This window comes from Lynx rufus, unplaced genomic scaffold, assembly GCF_022079265.1.
Source record: "Lynx rufus isolate CCGP_SWC_20201006 ecotype Redwood Valley unplaced genomic scaffold, mLynRuf1.p SCAF_9, whole genome shotgun sequence".
Classification (NCBI taxonomy): domain Eukaryota; kingdom Metazoa; phylum Chordata; class Mammalia; order Carnivora; family Felidae; genus Lynx; species Lynx rufus.
Window position 1 is genome coordinate 68,760,390 of NW_025814897.1, and position 26,566 is coordinate 68,786,955.

General features: G+C 51.9%; 1 protein-coding gene across 4 annotated transcripts in view; it reads left to right on the forward strand.

Moving 5' to 3' along the window:
- MICAL2 (microtubule associated monooxygenase, calponin and LIM domain containing 2) overlaps positions 1–26,566 on the forward strand; it is a 223,342-nt gene that overhangs the window by 103,061 nt on the left and 93,715 nt on the right. For 2 of the 4 annotated variants that reach the window (XM_047070161.1, XM_047070163.1), the window contains exons 11-18: positions 522–648; positions 1,446–1,536; positions 2,613–2,760; positions 3,913–4,112; positions 4,513–4,619; positions 12,908–12,976; positions 16,459–16,608; positions 25,750–25,812. In XM_047070161.1, the coding sequence (XP_046926117.1) occupies positions 522–648; positions 1,446–1,536; positions 2,613–2,760; positions 3,913–4,112; positions 4,513–4,619; positions 12,908–12,976; positions 16,459–16,608; positions 25,750–25,812 (955 nt within the window). Of the gene's footprint in view, positions 1–521; positions 649–1,445; positions 1,537–2,612; positions 2,761–3,912; positions 4,113–4,512; positions 4,620–12,907; positions 12,977–16,458; positions 16,609–18,017; positions 18,141–19,394; positions 19,614–19,842; positions 19,945–21,150; positions 21,277–25,749; positions 25,813–26,566 lie in introns of all 4 variants that reach the window. The other 2 variants (XM_047070165.1, XM_047070162.1) reach the window with 2 other exon arrangements.

The following is a 26,566-nucleotide window of genomic DNA, read 5'->3' on the forward strand; positions in this document are numbered from 1 at the left end:
AGTGTCCTCCCGTGGGGGCTGGATTTCTGACCTCCCAGGCCTCTTCTGCTGCTGAGATCCTCTGGGGCTCCCGCCCAGACTCCTGCTGCTGGCCACATGGCTGTAACAGCTGGTGGACCGGGGGAAATCAGGGCTGGTGAATGGGACAGGCCTCTGCTGGTCTTGGGTGTGGAGGCCAGTGGTCATGGGGGGCAGGCCATAGGACGCAGCTTGGCTGAGTGGTGGTTATAGCAAAGCCACAGGTCCCTCTGCTGCCAGCTGTGTGTCCCTGCCCTCTTCTTGGGGGAAGAAGGCCAGCGTCACTGCCTGTGGACCCCCTCCCACCTTCTCTCCAGCCCTTCGAATCTTCCCCACTTTGCGGATCCATGAGGAACCATGAGGGCCAGGCTTTGAGGGGAGGAGTATACAGACATATCCAAGGAGCCTTTAAGAGCAGAGCAGGGGGGGGGCGGGGGGAGGCGCAGACAAGGGCCTGAGGCTGCGCTAGCAACCCCTGACTCCTGGGCTTTGCCTCATCCTAGAGAAAGTCTCTATCGGCTGTTACCTCAGACTACCCCAGAGAACATCAACAAGAACTTTGAGCAGTACACGTTGGACCCAGGGACACGGTACCCAAATCTCAACTCTAACTGTGTCAGGCCCCATCAGGTAAGTCCTTCCCTGGGCCCTATCGGGGCCACCCGTCACTGAGCAGTGGGTAGGGGTCATGTAAAACCTTGCCACATTCCAGATGAATCACTGGAGTCTACTCTTGAGATCGTTGTGACACTGTATGCTAACTAACTTGGATATAAATTTAAAAATAAATACATTAATTAATTTAAAAAGAAAAAAAAACAACAAGAAACTTTGCCACATCCCTGGGACTGAGGCCACCAATGCCTCTTGGCTTGGGTGTGGGACCACTTCCTGTCTCCAGGAGAGCTGTAGGAGAAAACTAGAGTCAGCGTGTGTCTAGCCCACAGAAAGAACTAGAACATGTGTGGTGTCCACATCTGCACATGTGCTTACGTGTTTATTGTCACCGCGCATATGTGTGGCTGAGCATGCCTCCCTCAAATAGTCTCCTCAGCCAGCCATCAAGTCCTTTCAGTTCGCAGTCCAACAGTCCCTTTTGCTCCCGTTGACTCAGAAACACACAACTGCCAACTTCTTCAGGCAATGGTACGAAGAATGGTGTGATGTTCTTAAAGTTAGCCAATTACATTTTCTCACGCCTGAGTCCCCCCACATTTGGGTGGACGACTGGGTGGGACCCGTTGCTCTGTGTCTCAGGTTCCCCGGTTCTCTTGCTGAAGGCCATGCCCTCCAGGGAGAGAGGAAAAGATAGATGGTGGACACTGGGTAGAGGCTGGGTCAACCCTGAGACTGGCTTTGGGGGAAATACTGGTGGGCAGCTATGTGGTCTCTTTGAAGTCAGCACTAACCAAAGTGCTTGCTTGCAGGTGAAGCATTTATACATCACTAAGGAGCTGGACCAGTGGCCTCTCGAGAGGCTGGGCTCAGTGAGGAGATCCGTGGGCCTCTCCAGGAGGGGTAAGCAGCCGACCCGGGTCCTCGGCCAGGCTGCTGGCGTGGGGGTGGGGTGGCCGTGGGGGCACAGACCCTGCAGTCCACTAGGCTATTCTGCTATGAGCTGTGTGACCTTGGCCAGGGACTTCTCCTCTGTCCTGCAGCGTCCTCTTCTCTAAAACCAGGACAGCAACAACGCCAACTGTAGATGGGTTGGAGAGGAGTTAATATGCATGAAGAACTTAGGACATGAAAGTGAACTGGGGAACTACTTTATTGGGGCCTTGCTTTTCTTTCCCTGTTGTTTCTAGTGTGGGGATCTTGTCTCCCCAGCTAGATAACAAGCTCCACATGCTACCCTCTTTTCCTGGTGGAGGGAAGGGATAGTTACACGATCCATTGGCCTCGCTCAGGTCCCCGTCCTGCTGAAAGAGCTCTCTGGCTTCTGTTGCCTGCCTGGACCCCGCATCCTCCCAATCTCTGGGCGCACACAGCCTTACTGGCCACCCCTCCTTCCCTTCATGCCCCACGCCCCACTGCTGCCACCCTTGTAACAAGCTGTTGCACGTAGCCTGGCCGGCCTTTCTAGATCCTTGCCATGGCATAGCCCTCTTCTGTCTTCCCAGAATGCCTTCTTTTGTCTGATGAATCCCTAGACACTCCTCAAGCAGCAGGTACACCTGCTCCATGACTCTCGCTTTGGCGAGTTCCGCTGCCCTGGCAGACGAGGAGCAGACCTGCTCGCATGCCCCCTGTACCCACATCTCTGCCATCACAGCACGGTGTCATCGTCACCTGCTGCCATGTCTGCCTGCCCCACCAGATGAGATGTTGGCAGGGTCCACACAGTGCTCCCCGCTGTGTTCGTATGTAGCCTCTGACTGGCGCCTGGCCACAGGGGGTCTCAGGGATTCTGCTGCAGGAGAACATGTGTCCTGTCCCAGTATCCTGCCCTCCCTCCCACCACGCTGTTGACAGGGTGCCTCGGGGCTGCACCCATGCTCTTGGCCCTTGCCTTGGTGCTGTTCTTCCTGGTCCCCAGGGAGGCTGCTGAGACTTCCCCAGAGCCCGTCACCACTGTGTGTCTCCCCTGGCTGCAGAGTCCGACATCCGGCCCAGCAAGCTCTTAACCTGGTGTCAGCAGCAAACCGAGGGTTACCAGCACGTCAATGTCACCGACCTGACCACATCCTGGCGCAGCGGCCTGGCCCTGTGTGCCATCATCCACCGCTTCCGGCCTGAGCTGATGTGAGTCGGGGGCTCCGGTTGAACCTGCCAAGCCCTTCATGGCCCAAGGGGACCTGGGGACAAGGGGGATGAGAGCTGTTCTGCGAGATGCAGAATCTTGGCTCGAAACGTATCTTCTATTGGAGGTTTTCTTAAGTTCTTTTCCATTCGCACTGATTACTTTGTAAGCAGCTTGCGTGACCTGAGTTCCTAATCTGTGAGGAGGAAGAGCAGCTCAGGCCGCATGCGTGTGCCTGTCCCCGCATGTCCTCTCTGTCACTGGGGAAATCGAGCCTCTGCCCTTGGGCGTTCTTGTCCCCACGTCCCCTCTGTCACTGGGGAAATGGAGCCTCTGCCCCTGGGCACTCTACCCACAAGAGAAGAATTCCAGGCAAGACCTCATTCTGGGAACCAGTTTGAGTTTTACAGCTGAAAGAATTCGAACTGAGATGTAGACCAATCAGCTGTGTGGCACTAGGCAGGTCACTTGCCTTCTCTGAGTTTGTTTCTTCGTCCACCTATTGGCAATAATGGCAGCATCATTAGGAACGCTGGACACACTTTGTGATGTTGAAGGCCTAATAATACATCTATTGATGTTGGATTCAAATCAACTGCAGAGTAACTGCAGGCCCACGAGTACATTCATCCAAAAGGAGGAAAGGAAAGCCACCAAAGGGTTAGGAGTCGATACCTTTAGGAAGTGAGGTTGCCTCAAAAAGGGAATGGGACGCTCACTTGTCACTTTATATGTCGTATACACCTTGATTCTTTTTCTTATGAGACATTCATATTACTTTTAGAATTAAAAGCACAAGAACATAAAGGAACTACTTAAAAATAAAGTAGCAAACAGGTGTAAATTATCTTCCCATTGTTCCAGCCCAGGAAGCAATTCCTAAATCTGATTTGGTCCCACCCTGAGTGAGAAGGAGCTTCCCTGGAGAAGCAGTGGGTGTGGGGGGGGGGGGGCGGGGGGGGGTTGGTGCTGGTGAGGGCAGCAGGAAGGGGATGATGAGGGCAGGGGCTGGGGCCACACCTCCCTCCCCACACCCCTGCCACTGAGACCCGGCAGAGTGTCACTCATAATGCTCCTTGTGGGTAAGTTTGTTCAGCCCATTGTTCACACCCATGTCTCCTGTCCTTGAACTTCACTTTGTTTTGATTCTCCAGCAACTTTGACTCTCTGAATGAAGACGATGCCGTGGAGAACAACCAGCTGGCATTTGACGTGGCTGAGCGTGAGTTTGGTATCCCCCCAGTGACCACAGGCAAGGAGATGGCGTCAGCCCAGGAGCCTGACAAGCTCAGCATGGTCATGTACCTCTCCAAGTTCTACGAGCTCTTCCGGGGCACCCCGCTGAGGCCTGTGGGTAAGGCCCTGCTTTGGGGCAAGACTTTGCTGCACCCTTGGGCCATCTCTGCCCCATGCCCATGTCTGACTGCTCTGCTCTCTGGTGTCATCTGTTCTGGGGCTGGCCCCTGCCTTTCCTCTCACTTTGAGGCCAAATGGGAGTGGACCCCACCCACCCAGACCTGTGTGTGTAAGTGGGTGTGTGTGGCAGGTGCCGCGAAAGGTTGAAGGTCTGCCCCTGTGGCTGGGAGGTCACAGATGGAGCTACACAGCCCCTACCCAGCTCACTTGTATCTTTCGTTGCGGGTAAGGGAGTTATTTGGAGGGACCTTGTAGCAATGACCCCCTCCCCCACTGCCCCGAGTCCTGGAGTCGCGGTGGTGGGGTCTAACCTCCGTCATATTTTTATTTATGAATAGATTCTTGGGGCAAAAACTATGGAGAAAATGCTGACCTCAGCTTGACCAAATCCTTCATTTCTCACAACTATCTCAACCTCACGTTTCCGAGGAAGAGGACCCCGCGAGTAAGTGTCGACCTGCTTCTGTTTGGTGTGTCTTTGCTCATGGATGGGGCAAGGGGGAGGGCAATGTCCTGCTCTCCGTCTGTTAATGCTGATGAATTACACAGATAAGGTGCTCACGGAAGACACGAGCAAAGCTCAGTTTAGTGACTGACCGCTTTTGGAAGTCGCCCCAGCACCGTGTAGCTGGCTTCAGTGACCTGAAAGTGGTTCTAGGAAGGGCGTGGCAGAGAGCTGAGAGTTCACGCGGCTGGAGCGTTTTTTAAAGTAAATCAATATTACGCTATATGTTAACTAACTAGAATGTAAATAAAAATTTGAAAAAAAAAATAATAAAGTAAATCAGATTAGCCCTGGCTGCTAAGGGGGGAAGGAGGAGACGATTTCTCCCTTGTGAAACAGTTTAGATCAGGATCACAATGGCCGTTAGTGGCAGAGGTGTGTGGGAATACTACACTGACATAGTCTGTTCCGTTAATTTCACTTCCTTCTTTCCTCCCTCCCTCCCTCCCTCCCTTCCGCAAATGTTTATTGCGCCCTACTGTTTGCCAACGTTAGGGCTGAATTCTTTTTGACAAGTAGCAAGTATACAGAGGTGAAGAAGGTATGCCTTTGAGGAGCTCAGAGCCTAAAGAGCTTCCCAAACTTTCCTGACTTACAGCACCATCGGTCCCTCAGTAATTTTTATCACAGTGGCCCTGGCTCAAAAGAAACCCCTATAAGTTCTGTTTGCTAAGTAGGTGTACGTCCAAGTAACTTGGTAGGGGTATTTTGCCAGGTGTATAACAGACCTCACCATGTTTCCCTAGAAAATTTAAAGTATCCTATGACTCCTCTACAAGTACACTATGGGGCCATGGGCTGCCCTGGTACACCGTTTGGGAATTAGGAGCCTAATGAGAAATTGTCATTTTATTTGAATGATGGCATCACCATGCCAGACAGGATATAAGTTATCTTGCTCAACGTGCTTATTTTACAGATCAAAAAAATTAGAGGCCCAGAGATATCAGGTGGCAAGTACTCACACGAAGCTCGCCTCCCTCCACAGAGCGGCAGGACAGCCCAGAGTGCTGCGGGCCTTTGCGTGTGTCTCAGTCTCTGTAGGTTGCCGACAGTCTCCTACTCGTGGTCAGTCGTGCCCAGTCCTGCCAGCCCTCCACCCAGGGTGGGGCTGGGGCCACGTAGCCTCCTTTCTTTCCCTCAGTTGTGTGAGCAGTGGTCAGTTTTTCCACTGAGGTCTAGGCTCCCAGCAACGTCGTAGCCTTTGAGCTAACTCCAGGAGTGGGCACATAATGTTCTGCCACACCCTGTCTACGGGACAGAACGGGCCAGCAAGGCGAGGGCTGGAGCAGGAAGGTGTGTGGGTCGGCACACCACAGCTAAGGGGCCACGCCTCACCCATGCACAGGCTCTGTGCGAAGGCACCGTGGCCTACCGCACGTCCCACTGAGTGCAAGCCACCTTCTGGAGCCCAGTCATAGGCTTATTTCACCCCAGCCCAGCTAGCTTTCCTCCAGGGATCCCCACTTTGGGCTTCCCCATTCCAAGCAAGCCAATGCAGCCTTTCTGGAAACAGAGGCAAATATTTAACCCCTTTATCCATTCACCGACTTTCTCCCACCACTCAGCCCACAACTGGGAACAGCAGGGGGAACTGGAAAGGAGTGTTTACACCTATCACTCACCCCGCCTCTGTTTACAGAGTGACAGAATTGAACCAGCCTGGCCAGCTCTGGGTCACGTGGTAGGAATGGTCAGCAAGGCCAGCCAGGCCCTCCAAGGGCTGCTAGGTCCTCACCCTACTTCTCGCTGGCTTTGCTAGAAAATGCAGGGGGAGTGGGTGGGCTCTGCCTGGCCCCGCCCCGGCTAAGTTTGAACCATGTCCAGTCACCCCCAAAGTGTGCTAAATGGACTGCCCATCCTGAGAGGGGTCCGGTCCCTCCCCCTGCCCCATTTATGTCTAGGATTTGCCACGCTGTTTGGATAGGTAGAAAGAGTAGGTCATTGAAGTAAGTGCTTGGCATGGGCATTATCTGTCCTCTTGCACCTCAGATTGATCGAATGCTTCCTCTGGGTGGGCTGGTGAGTTAGGCCCCTAGATCACATTCTGCCTTAGTCATCACTGACTAAGAGACGGTCCACCGCTCAGTGCCAGTGCAGTAATCAGACCACACACAAGGTACCCCCTCCCCATCTGACCATGTGTCTTCTTGTACCCGCACACTATTTGGTTTGGGGAACCTACCTGCAATCCTCTTTGGCCTTGGCATTTCCCACAAGCAGGGTACTCAGTATGCTCCAGCTTTCCCGCAGAATGGGCACGGAGGACGTCTGCACAGGAGACTCTGAAAACGGCACACACCCAGAGGCTCCACCATGGTCACACCCAGAAGGTGTCGGTGCAGTTAGACACACAGTCCTCAGCGCCCCAGCTCAGGCGCCCCTGTGGACCAGCCGGGTAGGCTAGACCTTGCCCGCATGACTATGCCACACAGCCACACAGCACACAGCCAGGATCTGTACACATAGGGGCATCTGTATTCAACGTCACCCCCTTTCCCCATCCCTCCCTGGCCCTGCCGATGCCCTCACTAACTTCCCAGAGGAGCATCTTGATATGGGGATCGAGGAGCCCATATTTGTTCACAATCCAGCATCTTAATCTGGAGAGGGTCCGGTTTTCTCTGTGGAGCCAGTCTTAAAAATTTCTCTCCCTCTCTCCTGGTTTTCACTGCTGGCGTTAAATTGTTGTCTCATCCCTAACCCTGATAGCATCCAAATCCCAACCAAGCTGATCAACTCCAGGCAAAATAAAAGACTTTTCACCTCCAAGGACCTTGTTTGCTTTTAGAGAATGTAACTTTCCCCTCAGTCCGCCAGGAGGATCGTCCCTCTGGTGAGTGGTAAACGACTGAGGTTGACCGATCACCTCTGGAGACTGAATGGCCATGCCTGGGGAAAGAAGAAGAGCTTGGGGATTATATTTTCCTCTTTAAAAGCTCTCAGTCTGCTTCTGAAGATCTGCCTCTGGTCCTGTGGCATAGGAAAATTCCCGGGGACTCCAGAGCTCCTGTCACCATGTACCACAAGTGACGTCTGAACACACATACGTGGTCCCTGTCCTCCTGGGTATGTGCTCCTAGACCTACTGCTTGTGGGTAATGCCTGCATTTATGGCCACTCCAGTCACTGCATACAGTATGTTACGACACACTCGGGGCACCTGATCTTTCTTTCCCCATTCTGAGCCCACTCCTTGGAGGACAACACAACACAGACGTGTCCCTTATTCATGACAAGCCCATCCCAGGAGCCACGTTGGCAGCCCCAGGGTATTCATCCTGCTCAGCTGGCTGACTGTGACCCAGGCGGCGGGCGTTCTCCGTCAGCACTGATCCCGGGAGAGTGGAGTTCACAGAGCATGGCTCGCGTGGGTGTCTGGTCTCAGCAGTGAGGGTGCCCGCCCAGCTCTCCTCTCCTCACTCCTCCCACACAAACACTTTCCAAAGAGCCAGGGGCATTAGGTAAGGAAGTCTTTCTTCCATCCATATTTACTGAGCGTCTATATTATGTGCGGTTCTCCTGTCGGCGCTGAGGGTAGAGCAGAGAACAAGACAGGCAAGGAGGCTGCCCAAGGATGCTGACCTTCCAGGGGCACCGTCTGAATTCCTCTCCCCTTCCCCAGCTGCTCTCACAGAACCTCCACCCAGCAGCCAGGGCTCCCCACCAGCTTTCTAGTACTTCTCAATTCAGAGATGTGAAGAAAGCCCAGGAGGGTCGAGAGCACCGGGTGCAGATGCTGCCCGGCCGAGCAAGCACCAGGCCTTCGAGCTGCCGCTGTGGCACCTGCGGTTTGAAGGCTGATCTCTCTCCTGTTCTCTGTGCAACACAGCCAGGGATTCTGAGCTAACCTACAGAATGGGAATACGTTTGAAGCCAGGCAGACAAAACCATATTTAGGCCTGCTGGGGATTTGGCACACGTTTGAACCTCCCTTTGCTTGTCTGCAAAATGATGGCACCAACCTCAACACGGCACTGCTCCAGTGCAAAGACAGTACGAACCAATGCAGGTGCGAGCCCCTGCTCTGCCTGCCGTGTGAGAAGGGCTCCACAAATGGTAGCTCCTGTCCCTGAGGAGTTGTGAGTAAACGGAGACGCCTGTTTTCTGAGATGAGGCAAACTAGTTGGATTGAACGCTTGGTTCTGCATCGCAGCCGTGATCGATGCCGCACCTTACAGCGTACGAAGCAGTTTCATGCGTATCTCGTTTGCTCCTTGTGTTACCTTTTGAGGAAGGTGGGGCATGTCTTCTCCTCCCAGCTTTAGAGAAGGACAGTCTTGCATGTGGGGGGATTAAACTGCGATGTCCCATAGTGGTGGTGAAAGTCAACGTCAGAACTAGAATTCAGATTTTCTAAGTCTCTTAACTAGCACGATCCTAATTAACAGTGTGCCACACTTCCATAGCCAACCTGATAAGTGTTGTGTGTACATGACTTCATTAATCCTTACAACAACTTATGAGCTAGATAGTACATCTAGGTGAGGAAATAAGAGATGAAGAAGCTGATGTCAGAGACGTTAGGTGATTTTCCTAAGGTCACACAGCTGGGAAGTAAGTCATGACTCTGTTACTGAAGAAGAGAAGAGCTCCCTTGCCAGTGTCACTGGCCATCTTTCTAAATATCATGGCTGCCTCTACACATCCGGGCATTGCCTGCAATGGCTAGTCTCTCTTCTTGTGCCCCAGATCTAAATCTCTCCAGGGTTAGCCTACACTAGCTAGCTAAATATAAAGGCGGTTTCCTTTCAACTAACATCACGTGAAGTTGGGCTTTATGGGAACATGATTATCTTGCACTGATCAAATAATCAGTTTAGCAGGTATATGTCTGATTATTTGTTTAAATGGAGACACCAATTAGTTTAATAAATGCCCCGTAGTATATGGACTTTTTCAAATCTTTGGGAAATCATCATAAGAAATGTGTTCTTGGGGTGCCTGGGTGGCTCAGTCGGTTAAGCGTCCGACTTCAGCTCAGGTCATGATCTCGTGGTCCGTGAGTTCGAGCCCCGCGTCAGGCTCTGGGCTGATGGCTCAGAGCCTGGAGCCTGCTTCCAATTCTGTGTCTCCCTCTCTCTCTGCCCCTCCCCTGTTCATGCTCTGTCTCTCTCTGTCCCAAAAATAAATAAACGTTAAAAAAATTTTTTTAAAAAGAAATTGTGTTCTTGGGGGAAAGGCAAAAAAAAGCGAAAGAAAGTGAACTATTCGTGTATTCTCACGCTGTCTCTCACTGGGCACAATAAATACTTTTTTTCCCTTCTTGTACTCCATTCTTCGTAGAGCAAAATAGAGTCCAAGGAGATGGGGTAGTAATGCAACATTGGCTTCCAGATAGAGATAAAGAGATAAGAAAAAATTAGGTAAATCCCTAAGTTTGAGTTTTTTTCTGCCTTTCTGTCTTAACCTAGCTCTTTAGTTGAGAATCAGTGCTTCCAAGATCAATTCATAAGTAAGAGTAGAGACCGTTCGGGTATGTATGTAGGTAACCTTTCCATATAGACCGAATGTTATTGTCCCATAGCTCAGGCTGAATCAGAGGAGTGGAGGTTACCCCATCCACTTCCTTTATTTCCCCCAAAGGATTTGCGGTCGTCTTAGGTGGTGCTACTGGGCACATTCCGTCCTAGAAGTGCTTTTTGTGAGCCTGTGGCTAACATACTGGGTTTGGATCTCTACAGGCTCTGATGTTGGAACAGTCAAGCCCTAAGCTGTCAAACGAGAGTAAGATGTGTTGCTCTTTGAGAGAAAAGCCAAGTCTTTATTTAAGGTGGAAGCAACACAAAACAAAACAAAAAAACGCAACAGAAAACCCTAAGATTATGCATGGAGAGTCCTTCTTGGATAGGACATCCTGTACTTTCTTGCGCTCCGGTCTCCCCCAGCAAACCATTCATAGGCACTAGAGCCGGGGGCCCAGACAGCCTGCGCCTCTAAGACCCAACATTGTTGCGAATAAGGTCATCTGTTTCTCTTGGTGTTTGCCCAAGCGTTTGGGTTGAAATCATTTCCATTCACAGAATAATGATTTATTAAAAGCTGAAGGAAATGTTGAAGGGAAGGCAGGGCCCTCAGATCTGCTCTTTTGTGCTGTCTGAACAAGGGAAGCGTCAGATTTCTGAACAAATATCAATGACTAAACAGTGGTTGATCTTATCTTTCAAAATATTAAAGGTGCTGGTGAATGTGGAAAGGGAGCAGAGGAGACAGGAGTATAAAAGCAGGGGAAGCAGGTGCTTCTGCTGGGAGCAAGTGGGTACACAGCAGTGTGTGTACCGGGGGCTCCAGGAGTTCCTGGTGCAGCACAAGCATGGGGTGAAGGGGCTGTATTCCTGGGTTTGAGGGAGAGAGTGGCCAGCAGCCCTCCCACTGCATCCCAAGTGGAAGAAAGCCTGGGATTTCAGCTGGCATGCTATTGAAAGCCTGTCTGAGGGTGGAGGCTTCCCAGGGAAGGGAACATCCATGGCCCTCGGGGGCCCGGCCATTTGGAGAAGGCCCCAGCTAGAGACTGATGGCAGGATTCCAGGTAGTCTCACCATAAGCGTCAAGAGGCAATTTTACTCTAAAAGAGAAAAGCACAATAAATAAAAGATGGGCATTCATTGAAAAGGACATAATGAAACATGAAAAACAAATAACCAAATTCAAAAGACTTTATTGTGAAATACAAAACGTTTGGATACGTTCAGAGTATGTAGCTAGCATGGCATGGATTCATTGCGACCTTGTGCAAATAACTGGTTTCATTTTGTGGACTGGACTTAAACACTGGTCTTCAGTCTTTGGTTCATCCTGTTACATATTTTTTGCTTACTGATTGGTCTCCTTGTTGGACATGGCATGTTTTCTTTTTTCGCTAAACGTTCTTCCTTTAGTGAGAGAGGTATCCATTTCCAAATCCTAGGAAACCTACTCGCTTTATGTTGCTTTGCAAGCACCCTGCTATTTACTCTTGGCATATTGTCACATGTCCATTGATAGACATCCCAAAGCTCTGTGGGAAGTGTGGGTTCAAAACTCTGCACAGCTGCAGAGACCATTGCCAGGGCTAAGATTTGTAGAATGTGAAAATGGGAGCACTGTCCCATGGAGAAAGGAAACCAAGCTGTCAATCAGTTGGTGAAACCAAACTGTCCCCCGGTTATTTTTGTAAATCTGTTACAGCAACATTGCTTTATATCCAATTAGTTGCATGGTAAAAATGCTCGTGGCAAAAGTGCTTGAAGCAAGGACGTCTGCTGCAAAGATGCTTATGGCTAACATGCTGGGCATGGGGAGGGAGAGCGGTGTATCCCCAGGGTCAGGATAGACTTAGCTGGCAGGGTGCAGTGAAGGCACCCAATCCAGCCCAACCCCCAGACTCAGCTCCATCGGTGCAGTCCCGCCCATTCCCTCGAGGTCAGGAGGCTGACCGTGAGTGTGGCCTTTGGTGGCCCTTGCAGGGTTACTGCAATGGGCGTGTATAGAGGGAGGTTCCCAGATTTAAATGTTCAGGTTCAGGCAGCAGAAAGGAGGCTGTCAGGGCTTATTGGTAGGGCAGCCATGTGATTTACTGTCTAACCAGGGTACTTTTGAGAGGGAAAGGAACACTGCATAATTCGGCTGGGGAAAACGATACATCGAAACTGTCCTGGACAAATAGGGCTGTATGGTCACCACAGTTTTCAGACCATACCTGATGCTATTTTGAAGTTGATAGAATACCATTTATTGGTATTTGCAGTGGCGACTGAACGGCGGATTAATTTGCCATCAAATCCCTGGATGGCTGATCGGAGCCCTGGGAATCCCCACCTGTGAGGTGGGCAGTACCACTGCTTGTGGGAGGTGGTCTCCATGTTGGAACATGTGGACGGGCATTAGCAGACCTGGCTGGGACTGCTCTGAGCCCAGGGTCACTCTGACAACAGAGACAGTCCCCGCCTTGCCTCCAGAACAGAGATTCTTTGTGCTTTGGGAGGTTTCAGGATGATCTTTTGCCATGTGATTCCCACCCCTGCCGACAGAGCCCCCTCTAGGTTCAGGAAGGCTCCCTCCCGTGTGTCTGAAGGGAACTCTGTGATAGTGTGTGTTACAGCGCAGGGTAATTTATGTCCATTTGTCTCCTGGGCTGGCGACTGTTCGCGGGCAACAGCTCAGGGCCAGCTCCGTGGCGTTGGGGCTGTTAGTGGAACAGCGCAGACTTCGATGGCCTTGAACTCACCATGCTTTCTTGGCCGCTGCAGGTGGACGTCCAAACTGAAGAGAGCGACATGAACAAACGGAGGCGGAGAGGCTTCAACAACCTGGATGAGGTTCGTGTGTCAATTTAAGCAAAGGCTGGTTGCCTGACGGCCAGTGGGCATAGTGCTGGCCCTTCCTTCTTTCCTCTCTCGTGAACCACTTGGTTCCAAGCTTGGCTTGATGGAAAAACCATCGGGTTCTGGTCCTCCCTCCACTACTTACAAGGTGTGTAACCTGGAGAAACAGAGCCTCTCCGGCTGTGGTTTCCCTCCACTACTTACGAGGTGTGTAACCTGGAGAAACAGAGCCTCTCCGGCTGTGGTTCACGTCTGTGAAATGCAGGTGATAGATTTGAAATGTATGGAACTTTTGCAGGATTTTTAAAGATTAAATAAGAGGGTGTATATAATATGCCGAGCATGATATCTGGCACCTGTGTTAATCAATATATCATCGCTATTAACAGCAAGTAGGAACAGGGCACCAGCAGCCCCTCTGGTCTCCCAGTCATTGTTTCTACCTTTTGTTTTACGCATTTCTAGTCCTTAAGGCAGATGTCCCAGGGCCCACAAGTGCCACCTTCTGGTCAAAGTGGAAAATTACAAGCTACTTTGTCCAAACCAAGCACCAGTCTGCCTCCTGCTGAAAAATCGATCTGGCCAAAAAGAGAGTATCCGTTCCTGCTTCCCCAGGAAGCTCTTTAAAGAGACCGGAGGTACTCATACCATCTGAAAAAGCTGTCCTAACCCCACAAAAACAAGCATAGATGTTGTCAGTGAACTGTAGGATGCCGGCTTTAGCTAGCGTACCGGCGGATGTCATAATTAGGCCCCAAAGGCATGCGGGACAGTTTGTATAATACATTTATACCTGAGTTACAGGACTTAGAAAAGACTTTACCTTATGTGGATGAAGGTGCATTATTGCTGTATATTTTTAGGACACTGTTGTTCATGTCTGTGACTTGCTTCATGTGGAAGCCTCAACCGGGATCCAGACACTGGTTCTCAAAACAGTGACCTTTATAACAAATAGAGCTACAAGGCCCAACCTGGGGGGATGGGGGAATTGCCTATTGTTCATTGCATTTTCTGGAAGGGGCAAAGATGAGCTCTGTTCAAGGAAGCCTGGAGTTCAGCTCATGTCTTAAAATGTGTACAAATACATTTTATCCAAAGAGTTCACATCACCCTTTTCCAAACCGTTTCTAGAACTTCTTTGATCCCTTCAAGAGAGTTTGTTTCTCTGTCTCTTGGCTCTTGCGTGCGCAAGAAGCCAGTGAACAGGGAGGTGGTTGAGCAGAGGAAGCAGAGGCTGAAGAACAGGGTAGGAGAGACCGCCCACTTTCCCCAGTATGGGGTGTTGGCTCTCACTTACAGTGCCTGTGATCTGCCCCTCCCTCCTCCCTGGAGGCTTGCCTGGGAAGCGTGTCTCACGTGGAAGTCTGCTCCTGCCTTTCATCCGCGGCTCATTTGAGGGAGTGTTTGTGCTCTTTCTGTCGATGGCAACACAGGAGTCAGAGTGTGGGAAGAAATCTGGTTACTCCTGCCCCATCTGAGATGTTGCTGGACTGTGATCGGAGCCAGCCATTTTGCTAAAGTCAGATTTAACTAAGGAATAATTCTTTCCAAAATACTCGCTGCTCAAAATGTAGGCCAGGAGCCAACAGCAGCAGGATCACCTAGCAGCTGGTTAGGAATGCAGTGTCCCTTCCCCCAGATACCCCCCCCCAATCTGAAATCTGAATCTGCATCTGAAAGAGAGCCGCCCGGTGATTCGTATGCGCATTAACCTCTGAGAAGCGCCAGTCTGTGACCCAGTGTCTTGGCCCACTTTGGCCTTGTGCAAACAGTGACCACTCCAGTAAACCTACCCTCTTCTTCTCAAGCCTGTATTGATATGCACAGTTACATTCCGTACTTTGAAGTCGGAGTGACTCTGTGTTTGTCTAACACTTCAGAGTGGTTATATGCATACAAGGTTTCCCCTGGGGCTCTTAGGGACTCTTCAGAAGAAAAAAAAAAATCATTAGACCTTAGCTTGCTTCTTCCCATGACTTTCTGCTAAATGAACATTTCTTAGTCATCTTGAGAACATCTGTTCCTTTGAAGGAGGTTCATTGCCCCCTTGGGAAAGCAGACTGCCCACCAGATATGATGGTATTTACTTCTGAGGCCTATGGGAGCAGATCTTGTGGTAAGGAGACAAGACTTTCCATGAACACCAGTTATTTTCCAGGTTCTAGTATTTAGCGGATGAGCCGAAGAAGTCTTACATGGAATACCTTTTGATAAAACAGCATAACCAAGTAATGGTCACACTGATAGCACCTACCCTGATATAAAGCAAGGAGAAGGACACTTCTGAACTTTGTGGCATCTTCTCCAAAACTCTTCTCCAACAACCTTACTCTGATCATGAGGAGACATGCAGACCAACCCAGCTTGAGGGACCCTGTACAAAATAGCTGATCGGTCTCCTTCAAGACTGTCAAGGTCATGAAAGACAAAGAAAGATGGAGAAACTCTTACAGATGAGGGTGATTGAGGATACGTGATAAACCACATGCCATATGGGACCTTGACTGGTACCCTAGAACCTCACGGACATTGGTGGCAAACTAGAGTAGTCTGAATCAAGTCTCTAGCTTACCTAATAGAATTGTGCCGGGTTAATTTCTAAGTTTTGGGATTGGTAGTATGCTTATTCCAGATGCTAACATTAGAAGCATCTGTGAGGGTATATAGGAACTACCTGTGCTATCTTTGTAGCTTTTCTGTAAATCTAAAATTATTCTAGGGGCGCCTAGGTGGCTCAGTCAGTTATGTGTCTGACCCTTGGTTTCGGCTCTCAGGCCATGATCTCAGCATTCATGGGATCAAGGCCCACATTGGGTTCCGTGAGGTGAGTGCAGAGCCTGCTTGGGATTTTCTTTCTCCTCTCCACCACTCCCCTGCTCTCTCTCTCTCAAAATAAGTAAATAAACTTAAAAAAATAAAATTACTTCCAGATTAAAAGGTATTTTTTTAAAGATAGCAACAACAGAGAAGGGCTGGTTGAAGTTGGGATTGGGGTGCAGAGGAGAGAGGAGAAAGAAGCCCAAGGCCCGTGCCTTGCCTGACTGATACTGCCTCTTGCTTCCTCACCCCCACTCCCCCGACCCTTCACCTTTGATGCCACATGGTGTATTTGGAAAACTGTTCTGCTTGTCACTTCATTATTGTATTGGAGTTTTCCAACAACCAGAGGAAGTGGGTTAGGCTCCCATTTTACAGATGAGGACACTTCAGAGAAGTTAAGTAAATTGCCAAGGTCATGGGGCTAGGAAGTGAGTCCATTTTCAAACCCTGTCTGGCTCCCAGGTGGGTGTGCCTGTCCTTTGGGAAGATATGAGCATTGTCTCAATGGGCATCACCTCCTGCTTCTGCTTCACTTCCTCGGACCATGGTGTCCTTCTTCAGGAAACTAGTCCCCCGTCTTGAGTCCCCAGGCCCCTTCCTGATATCTGGGTGCCAGGATCCAACAACCAATGTACTCAATTTGGCCTTTGCAGCCTTCAACCTTTTCCAGCCGGAGCCTGCGCTCCAGTCAAGAGTGCGGCAGCAATAAAGAAGGTGGAAATCAGAACAAAGTCAAGTCCATGGCAAGTCAGCTGCTGGCCAAGTTTGAGGAGAACTCTCGGAACCCCTCGCTCGTGAAGCAGGTGAGTCCTGTCAGATGCTCGCTGGACCTACCTTCCTGGTGACCAGAACCTGCTGAGAAGCCAGCAGAAACCAGAAGCAGAAGCCAGTTGAGGCTAGTGGTGGATTTTCAGGTAGGCCAGCCAGGCCTGGCTCGGGTGAGACTGGCGCTCCTTCTAGATCAGAAGTCGGCACACTTTTCCAAGAAGAACCAGATAGCAAGTTTAGGCTCTAGCAAATATTTTAGGCTTCGGGAACCATGCTATCTCTCTCACAACGGTTCATTTCTGTCCTTGTAGCATGACAGCAGCCAGGGGCAATACCTAAACAAATGTGCGTGGCTGTGTGCAAACAAACCTGAATTTACAAAAACGGGCGGCAGGCCAGATTTGGCCCGGGGCCCATAGTTTGCTGATGCCTCTTCTGCACTGGAGGAGAAATCCAGAATCTGGTTCCACCTTGTAGCCATGACTTGGTCTGCAGCCATCTTTGAGATGCCAGCTGCCGAGGAGCCTAAGGCCAGAGTGAGAAGACATGTGCAAACCAGGGGAAACTGAGTCACGGGTCTAAGCTCCGGGGGACCAGCCCTCCCCAAGGGTTCTCTGGCATCCCCTCTCCCGTGTTCACTGAGGTTAGGCTAGCAGGGCCATTGTGTCTGAGCAGGGGTGGCTGTGAGGCCGAAAGAGGCAGAATGCCGTGGGCCAGGCTGCACACTGCGCTGACTGCTCTCCAGACTCTGACTCCAGGGTCTGAGCTTCATGAGGTTCATTTTGCTCCCCTGAACTCCTTTGGGATGGAGCCGTCAAATTACAAGAGCTTGGGATGAGGGGGTTGGTTCTCTTTTAGAGAACACCTGGTTGATTGGGTTTACAGGCAATCATAAATGTCTGTCTGGCCTTGATGGTGGACCACGCTCCCTCCGGGACAAACTGACCTTCCCCAGGGAGGGGGCCAAGTTTTATTGCTATAAGGGGGCCGTTTTCCCGAGACTTACAATTCTCTGAATTTTTTTTTTTCTCTCAATTGCCCCTTCTGGAGGCTTTGCCCCTAGAAGTCCCCAAGTGTCATTGAGGGTTCTCTTCCATCAGAAGGAATATAGCATCTAGTGTTCCGGGAGCTTTGCCAGTTCCAGGAGGACTCGAGGGCTGGCCACCCTGGCTTGGCATGGCCTGGCGGCACAGGCCCAGTGCCCCGGGTCTAAGCCAAGAGCAAGGCCTCCCTGGGATTTACACGTTGTCCAAGAGAAGGGGACTCCAGGACTTGTTGTTCACATGGACAGAGAGCCAGGGTTCAGGTTTCCCAGCAAGGCCCAGCTTGCAGGGGTGCTGTCTCTGCCCACCTCTCTTCTCCTCCCTCCAAGTTCTCAGTCTGACTCACCTTCTCCTTCATGTTTCCCGTGGCTGCTTTTTTGGACTTCCCTTCCTCCTCCCAGGAATGCCGCATCTCAGGGATAGGTAAGCCTGTCCTGCGCTCTTCCTCTGACCCACCTGTTAACTCTCGCTGCCCCCGGCCGGAGGAGCCCACACCCGGCCCATCACCTCCTCTGAAAAGGCAGGTAGGGCTCCTTCCAGTGGACGCTGTCGTGCTGAAGTCAGAGGGGACTTTCACCCTGAGGGGCGGGGTCAGTGGCTGGCTGTGCAGCCCATGTAGGGCTGACTGTAGAATCTCTGGGAAGGCAGACACAACTTGGGGTGACCGCCCTTATAGGTAAGACTAACCAGGCATGCAGCATCTGGAAATACCTGCCAGTCAGGAGTAACATCTGCCCAACGACTACGCCCTCGATGCTGCATCTGCTCGGGCGAGAACCGGCTGTACCGCGTGGGGGATTTTGTGCGAAGCTCCGGGATACGTAGCTTTATTTGCAGACCACTTGAATAGGCAGATTTCGAAATGGATGGATAAGCGGCAGTGGTGTTGGGCCGAGCTCAGGTGACCGGTTGGCTGCGCACCATTGGAGGGGTGAGGCTGGGATGTGGCGAAGGCCTCCCCCGGTGCCCGAGCAGACCAGGACCGGCTGGGGCCGGGGAGGCGACTGGCAGCTGCGGGCTGAGGCTTTTTCCAGCTAGCATCTCTGGGTTTGGAATTGGAACAGAAACACTGTTGTGACCACAGTACTCAGAAGCGGCTCGTCAGCACCAGGAGTTTTGTGTCGCTCCAGGTGGTGGAGGCCGAGCGAGGCCCGTGTGGGTGTATTCCAGCGGCTTTCTGTCTGTGAGCGTCACAATCACCTAGAGAGCTTTCTTTTTCGTAATTTAGTGTTTACCAATTTTTGAGAGAGAGCGAGCAGGGGAGGATCAGACAGAGAGGGAGACACAGAATCCGAAGCAGGCTCCAGGCTCCGAGCTGTTGGCACAGAGCCCGACGCGGGGCTCGAACTTAAGGACCGTGACATCATGACCTGAGCCGAAGTCGGACGCTCAACCGACTGAGCCACCCAGGCGCCCCTAGAGAGTTTTTCAGAAATATCTGGAACCCACCCCAGACCAATTAAACCAGACCCCCGGGGGGTGGGGCCAAACTTGGGTTACTTTTTCTAAGTGCCCGAGGTGACCTCAGGGTGCAGCTGGGACTGAGACCAGCCTCGTACAGGTCTTGATCCGGTGAGTTTGGGGGGAGGCCCGAGACTGTGTATCGTTACTGAGGATGTCGGACGGTGGAGAGTCGGGACCCCGGGTTAGCGGGGAATCTGACTGACGGCGGCACCTGCCGTGCCCTCTGCCCCTGGTCAGCTTGGGGATGGCTTATGGTGGGGTGGGTGTGAATGGGCCACAGTCGGGAAGGAAGCTTGATTTTCCTTCTCTCCCAGTTCCCCTCGGTGGTTGTGACGGGGCACGTGCTCCGAGAGCTAAAGCAAGTGTCTGCTGATTGCGAGTGCCCGAGCAGACCCTGGAGAGCCAGAGCCAAGTCTGACCTGCAGCTGGGTGGGCCAGGAAGCTCTCCTGCTCTGCCCCCTGCCTGCCAGGGAGCGCTGGCCCTTTCCGGGGTGCTGCGGCGGCTGCAGCAAGTGGAGGACAGGATTCTCCAGGTGAAAGCCTTGCTCCGTGCCCCTCCTCTGCCTGTGTTTGGGGGTGCCTTCCTTCCCTCCCCTCCTCCCTCTGCCCACAGTGGGTTCCTCCTCTTCCTCTTCACTCCCTGTCCCCTCCGTCCCGCCGAGACAAGCCTGCCCCTTCCCCCCAAACCCCCAACCTCTCTCCTGACCCTCACGGTCTCTGTCACTGTCTCTTTTTCTTTCCTCTTTCTCACCTGGCCTGCAGAAGAGGGCTCAGAACTTGGCCAACAGGGAATTTCACAAAAAGAACATTAAGGAGAAGGCGGCTCACCTCGCCTCCATGTTTGGACATGGGGATTTCCCACAGGTAAACAAGGGGCTTTCAGAGCCCCCTCCCCCGCCCAGGGATCCACATGTTGGGCATCTAGCAAAGTGACCACATGTTGGACATCCAGCAAAGTGACCACGACTCAGTCTGTGCAGCTTCAGACCCTCCCCCTCCTCCTTCCACGGCATGAGGAGCTATTGACTTTGCAAGAACTTGGACCGGCATCTAAAAAAGACCCACATGAGAAGATGCAAAAATATGTAGATAAATCATGACAAAGGGAAAAGCGAGGTAGTAAAGTGGGCTCAGGTCAAAGGAAGCAGAACCGAATGCTTTTAGATCCTAGAGGGGTCCGAGTAGGCTCTGAGCGTCCTGAGAGTCAACACGGAGAAGGAGAGCTGGACTGTCAGGAATCACATCACGGTGACTTGACCGTGAAGGACAAGTTGCTCATGACGTTGGGAGGCATGATGGGGGAATCTCCCTGTGGCCCCGACCGGGGAGATCCTGAGTGATGGGGCCAAGCACAGGCTGTAACCTGTGCTCTGCTTTCCCAAAAGGCGGCATCAGCCAAGAAGAATGGCTTTGCCTGAGAATGGGAAGCGCAGCCCCCTTGCAGGCCAGGTACTCCTTTCGAAACTCACTGAAGAGAAGAGCGAGGGCTGGCGAGGAGCTGGAAGAGCTGATAGTGAGGTCCCCACAGTGGATGTGTGCGAAAGGCGCCCCCCCCCCGCCCCCCGCTCGCAGGCAGCCTGGTCCCTAGGACATAACCCCTCTGCTGCTTTCGCTCCATCTCCTCCAGACCTGTGTCCTCTGCTTCTTGGCAGAGTCACTGACAGCGGAGGGATGCTTTGCATCTAGTTCACTTCTGGGGCCCAGGGGCCATCCTCCACAGTAGCCCAGGGTTCTCCTTTCCTAAGTTTGCAGCTGCTACGTGACCCCAAACTCCAGAGTGAGAGCGTCAGGTGTTAGCGCTGGTATCTGCGGCAGACGGACGCAGGACTAGGCTGCAGCTCTTTTGGTGTGACGAGGGAGCTGGAATAGTTGTAGCAGAATGCCGTGTACCCGGGAGCCAAGCGGTCCTGCTGGGCTCCAAAGACTGAGGCTTCTTTTTTGTCCTGAGACCCAGGCTGGGTTTCTTTTCCCATCCTTGAATGCGTAGGCATGGGGCTGCACTGTGGAGGTGAGCATCACGGTGCACGCCCCAGGGATAATCACAGCTTCCTCTGTTTCTGTTCTGTGCAGAATAAACTACTTTCTAAAGATCTGTCTCCCGAGCACACTCCAGCTTCTCCCTCCTGCCTTCCATCTCCTGATCCTGCTGCTACTTCCTCTCCATCGACTGTTGACTCTGTTTCTCCTGCCAGAAAGGTAGTCGTCCCGTACCATTAGCTTCCCCCACCCTCTGCATGTTCTGAGATCTTCTCCTCTGCCCACCCTGTGCAGACAAATGCCAGGAGCTTGCTTTGGAGGCGATGAGGGTTTGTAAGATGCTTTACAGCAGTCCCAGATTCATTTGTTTTTGTGTTGAAGCAAGCCCCAAAGCAGAACAGGCAGCACACAAAAACTGGCCGAACAGTGCTGTGCATCTTGGCACCCACCATATGCCACCGCGTGCCGGATGCCGAAACAGGGGGAGGGCGGCACGGTCCTTTTACTCCAGTTTTGATGATGAACAGCACAGCAGCATAGAAATGAGTAACATTTTACATAGGAGGTGGCCAGTATTTGGTTGTTTTTGACCTAGCAAAATGGCAGCTTCACATGGCGAACCTACTACTTGTCAACACTATCCATGAATTCCGAGGCACAGAAAGGGCAAGTTTATAGGAACCCAGGGAGGGGGAGAAGTCTGGAAAGGATTCACAGAGTAGGCAATATGGGAAACAAGTGTCGAAGGTTACACAGAAAGGGAAGGGCATTTCAGAAAGGTCTAGCATGTGCAGAGGAAGGCAGGCAGGGCTTGCATGAATGGAAAGAGAATTCTGGTGTAACTTGCTTTGGGAATAAAAGTATTTATGGGAGTGTGGAGGATGAGGGTGAGAGTCAGTCTACTCTTGGTATTAAGGGGTTTCATTCCGTCCTCTCATAGCCACAGAAGCCACTGCTCTGTGTTCTAGAAGGCTGACTCAGGTAGCGGTGCAGAGGTCGGCTTGGAGCGGGGGTAGGGAGCGAACTTTAGGTAGATAATGAAATGCGCCCTTGAACAATTTTTAGATTGTGGTTGTGGAGGAATTTCTGGTTTCCCTCTTGTCCTCCTGTCACTGAGTATGCTGAGAACACTGACAGGTGGGGGTGGGAGAGGGCTGGTCTCTGGGAAGCTTGGCCCCTAGAGTGGATAAGCCTGAAAATGGATGTGAAGCCCACTTTGTCTAGCTGTTGCTCATGAGGAGGCTTGGTCCCTTCCTTGCAAACTGTGCTCCTCTGAACACATCTGGTCCATCTAGCTCCCCAGGCTTGTCTGGGCGTGCAAGGCTGAATGTCCCCCATCACAGTTACTGCTCTTTTGCTCCCATGCTTTAGGCTAAAGCTCAAACACCTGATGTTACCTGAGTGTACAAGAGGAGCTGTCTCTTGGTTTGTAGTTGGGAGTCCCACCCCCAGTGACTTCCCACTGCTGTGGGGAGAAGAGTACAGGGAACGTCACTAAGAAAGGAGCAAGGAATATTTTCAGCCCCCCACTCCTCCACAGTCCCAGTCGTGGGTGTGAATGACCCCCTGGAAGGGCAGCAAGAGGTGACATGGAGAAACACAAACACCTCCAGCTCCATGGAAGATAGCCATAGCCAAGACGCCTAGTGTCTTGCTCCAGGTCAGCCATTGGTCGGCTGTTTGACCTTAAGTCTCCTGACCTATCTGGGCTTCCGTATTTTCTCATCAACAAGAGAGTGGTTCCTGGCTCATGTGATAGTGAGCTCTCTGGGTGGAGACTGGCAGTTTTGTCATCACCATCACCAAGGCTGTGGAGCAGCCATTTTGCCCAGCTCGGGAGAGGAGCCTCCCCCGGTGGGGACGGTACTTGCTGCTGTGACAGCCATGACAGGACGAGAAGGGGCGAGGTTGCCTGGGCACAAGCAGGCAGTGGCTGGTGCTCCTGGCTGGGCAGCCAGGCGCACACCGTGCTTCTCTCCTGCTCAGCCCCTCTTCAGTTAGCCCTGGTCAAGGTCCCTTCTTGTCTCTGCTTTTCTTTCATGCTCATGGTGGCCTGGCCTGAGGGCAGAGCTGGGACAAGAAAAGCTACCACCCTTCCCAAGTTCCCTGACTTGATTTCTAGTAGGTGTTTGATCTCTAAGTGCTGGCGAGGCCACCAGGGTCTGACAGAGGCACTTCTGTCACGTCTGTCAACATCAATAGGCACGTTCCCCGTCACATCTTCATCATGCTCCACTGGAGCCCTCGGCTGCTTCTCCATTGCTCTTCAAGGAGCTTTAAACCAATGTCACCCATGAGGCAAGGCAGTTAGTGAACATTCAGCCATTCAACAAACATCTATTAAACAACAGACAGCTCAGTGTTAGGCACTTCAGGCTCTTGGGATAGGTATCAATGCAGTTACATTCCTTCCCCGGTGAGGCTTATATCCTTATAGGTGGAAATAAATGGTCAATGATAATATAATATGTGAATAAACTGTACAGTACATCAGAAGACAAGACAGTACATCCTATGGAAAAATTATAGCAGGTAGCAGGGACCTGGCAGGCTGGGGTTGGGTAGGAATTTAAAATGGAGTGGTAGGAGGGCTCTTCCTGGGAAAGAGGACTGAGCGAGAGTAGAGCCACAGATAGGAAAACAAAGGTGCAGAGAGGCGACTGGTACCCAGCCCTCCTGACCCCAGCCCAGTGTGAATGGAGTCCTTGTCAGAGGCACCAGCCCGGAGGCTGTGACCGCATAGAGCTCAACATGGAGCATGGAGAACTGCAAGTAGAGTGGGCTTTGGGATGGCCAATCTCAGGCCCTCTGCTCCCCCTACAGCTCTGTTCCTTGTTTCTACCAGGTTGTGGTAGAAGAGTCACCCCTATTTCTTATTCTTATTCCATTTCTCTAGCCAGCCTTGGCCATCAGGCGATAGTATAATTGAGCTTATTAATTACAGGCTGATGTGCCTGTCATAGGGTGGCTGGCAGTGAGTGGAGAGCTCTCAGAAAGGGCCACCCTGGGACATTGGGCAAGCCACTCACCTTCTTTGTGCCTTGGTTTCTCCATTTGTAAAAAGGACCCAATTTGGACTCAACATTCACAATACCCTTCAGATCTCACTGTGAAGCCCTTGTAGGCAGTTAGGAATGAGTGGTGAATTCCAAGTTTCAAGTATTCTTGGAGAGGATACGGCCAGTGGCCCTGCACTCCCCCCTCCACACACCACCAATATCCCTCCCTCTCCTGGGTCCACCCTACCACTGATTCAACACTGGACTTTGTGCATGTACAGAATCTGGCAGGGTGATGGCCTCCTCTGAAGAGAGGGTTGGCTGCCCCTTAAAGTAAGTGGCAGCCTGGTGACAAACCACTTCATTCAGTCCTGAAGGAGCTCCGGGAGCCTCTCCCCTGGAGAGAGCCTGAGGCCTCAGTGCTTCTTTCCAGCAGATTATGGGCTGTTCTCACTGCCCAGGGCCACAAGCTGGCCTCCATTCAGGGAAGCCAGAGGAAGGAAAATGCACTTAGAGACTGATGTTTGGTCCCTGGCAAACTTCAGGCAGGCACCGTGTCTCTATTCCTGCCCTAGAGCCCTACACTCCAATTCTGAGGATCCAGGGATAGCCACCTCCACCTGGGAGCAAACCTAGCCAAACTCGTATGAGGACCACGTGTTCCTCACAGGGATACAAACTTGGATCACCAGTCCCGAGAGATGTGGCCAGGGCTCTGCCTTCAGATTCCACTTGCCTGCCTTCTCAGGTGGATATTTTGCTCTAAGATTCAGTGATGCCACTGGGAGTTTGGCCTGAATGGTGTCACATGGCTTCCTTAGGTCCTCTCATTTAGGATCTAGATCTTTACCAGAGTCTTGTCTTCCAAGGACTGGACTAGGGATCATGTCCACTCGTATGTTCCCAGCACCATTCGACTCATCCATCCCATCAGACCGGCCCTCCTGTGGTGGTACTGGCCCCCAATCAACCATTAGTTAACCTCTCTTTTCAAGCAGGGGGGCATGACTGCCAGTCCTTTGCCAAGGCTGGTGAGCTCTTGTGAGAACAAGATGGCGGCTGAGTGTTTGTGCAGCGGGGCAAGAGGGGACTGTGGGTCAGTCTTCCTGGGTCAGAAGAGCAATGCACATCACAAAAGGAGCTTTCTCTACATGGGGCTATTTGTTCCAAAACTCGATTTGCAGGGTTTGCTGCAGAGATTTGTACATTGGAGCAAAGCTAGGTGAGTCTTTGCTGGTTGCTATGTCTTTGTTTCATTTGAGACAAGCCCAGATCTCAAGGCCTCCCTCAACCTCATCATTTTTCTCTTTTTTCCTGGGATAAGAGTGCCTTTGGAAGTGTACTATGTGTATCCCAACATGGGGAATTTTAGTTAGCAGAGTGCTGGTGTGTCTCAGGGAGGCAGGGCGCTGCAGGGAGAAGAATATGAGCTTAGGGTCGCACTTGGGTTCAGAACACCAAGTACTCACTGTGTGACCTTGGATGAGTTGGTGGGCCTCTCAGCGCCTCAGTTTCCCAACCTATAGAATGGAGGTGACGACAGCTAGCCCTGAGGGTGACAGGAATAATGCCATAAACTGACCAATGTAACATGCCTGAAGGATCCAGTAAACATACTCTTTCCCCAGTGGAGGAGAATTCCGGAAGAAAGCTCATTTACCTGAAATGCATGTTGATTCCTCTCTTTCTAAAGGCAAAGAAGTCACCTTCAGGTTTCCATTTCCATCCCAGCCACTTAAGAACAGTGCGGCCTCAGGTGAGTTAGAGCCTCCCTGAATCTCAGCTCTCCCATCTGCAAAGGGGGATTATGAGACCCACCTCGCAAGGCCGTGAGCATTGCACACGGATGGGCACAGCACGGTGCCTGGCACCAGTGGACACAGGTGCAGATGTGGGTGCCCACTGGGAGGTCACGGCCACAAAGGCCTGCCTGAGTCTCAACTCCGAGGGTGTAATTTCTGGACCTCCTCAAAACAAGGTGGTTTCGAACCTTGCCCTCTCTCCCCCATGCCCTGAGCATATCCCTGGGCATGTAGGCCCACCGCCTGTCCTGTGACGTTCCTCGCGCAGGGACTCCTCAGAGAGGAGTGTCAGCCCAAATATGCCCAGGAGACCTTCTCTGGCCCTGCCTGTCAAAACTTCCTCTTCCAGTGAGCCCTCAGCTTGGAGGCCCTGGAAACACCTCCTCACCCTGCCTGAGCCGTGTGGGCCTCATGATGTTCACAGCAGGCCAGGTGGTCATGGGGGCCCAGCTCTGTGGAGAAGCCCAGCCCAGACACCTGGTATTCTTGGCTGAGTTCCAGGCCCGAGGTGGTGGGAGGGCGGAGGGGGACGTTAGCATTGTTTGGCCACAGATGGGCCCAGGAACCTGTTTCCTCCTTCCTTCAGAGCACATGCCCTGTGCCCGGAGTGTAGACATGAGTAAAACACAGTGATGACATTAGCGAGTGCAAACCAGAAGGGAGTGGAGAGCAGGGCGAGAAAGGCTTGTCCTGTTCTGAGCTCAGGCT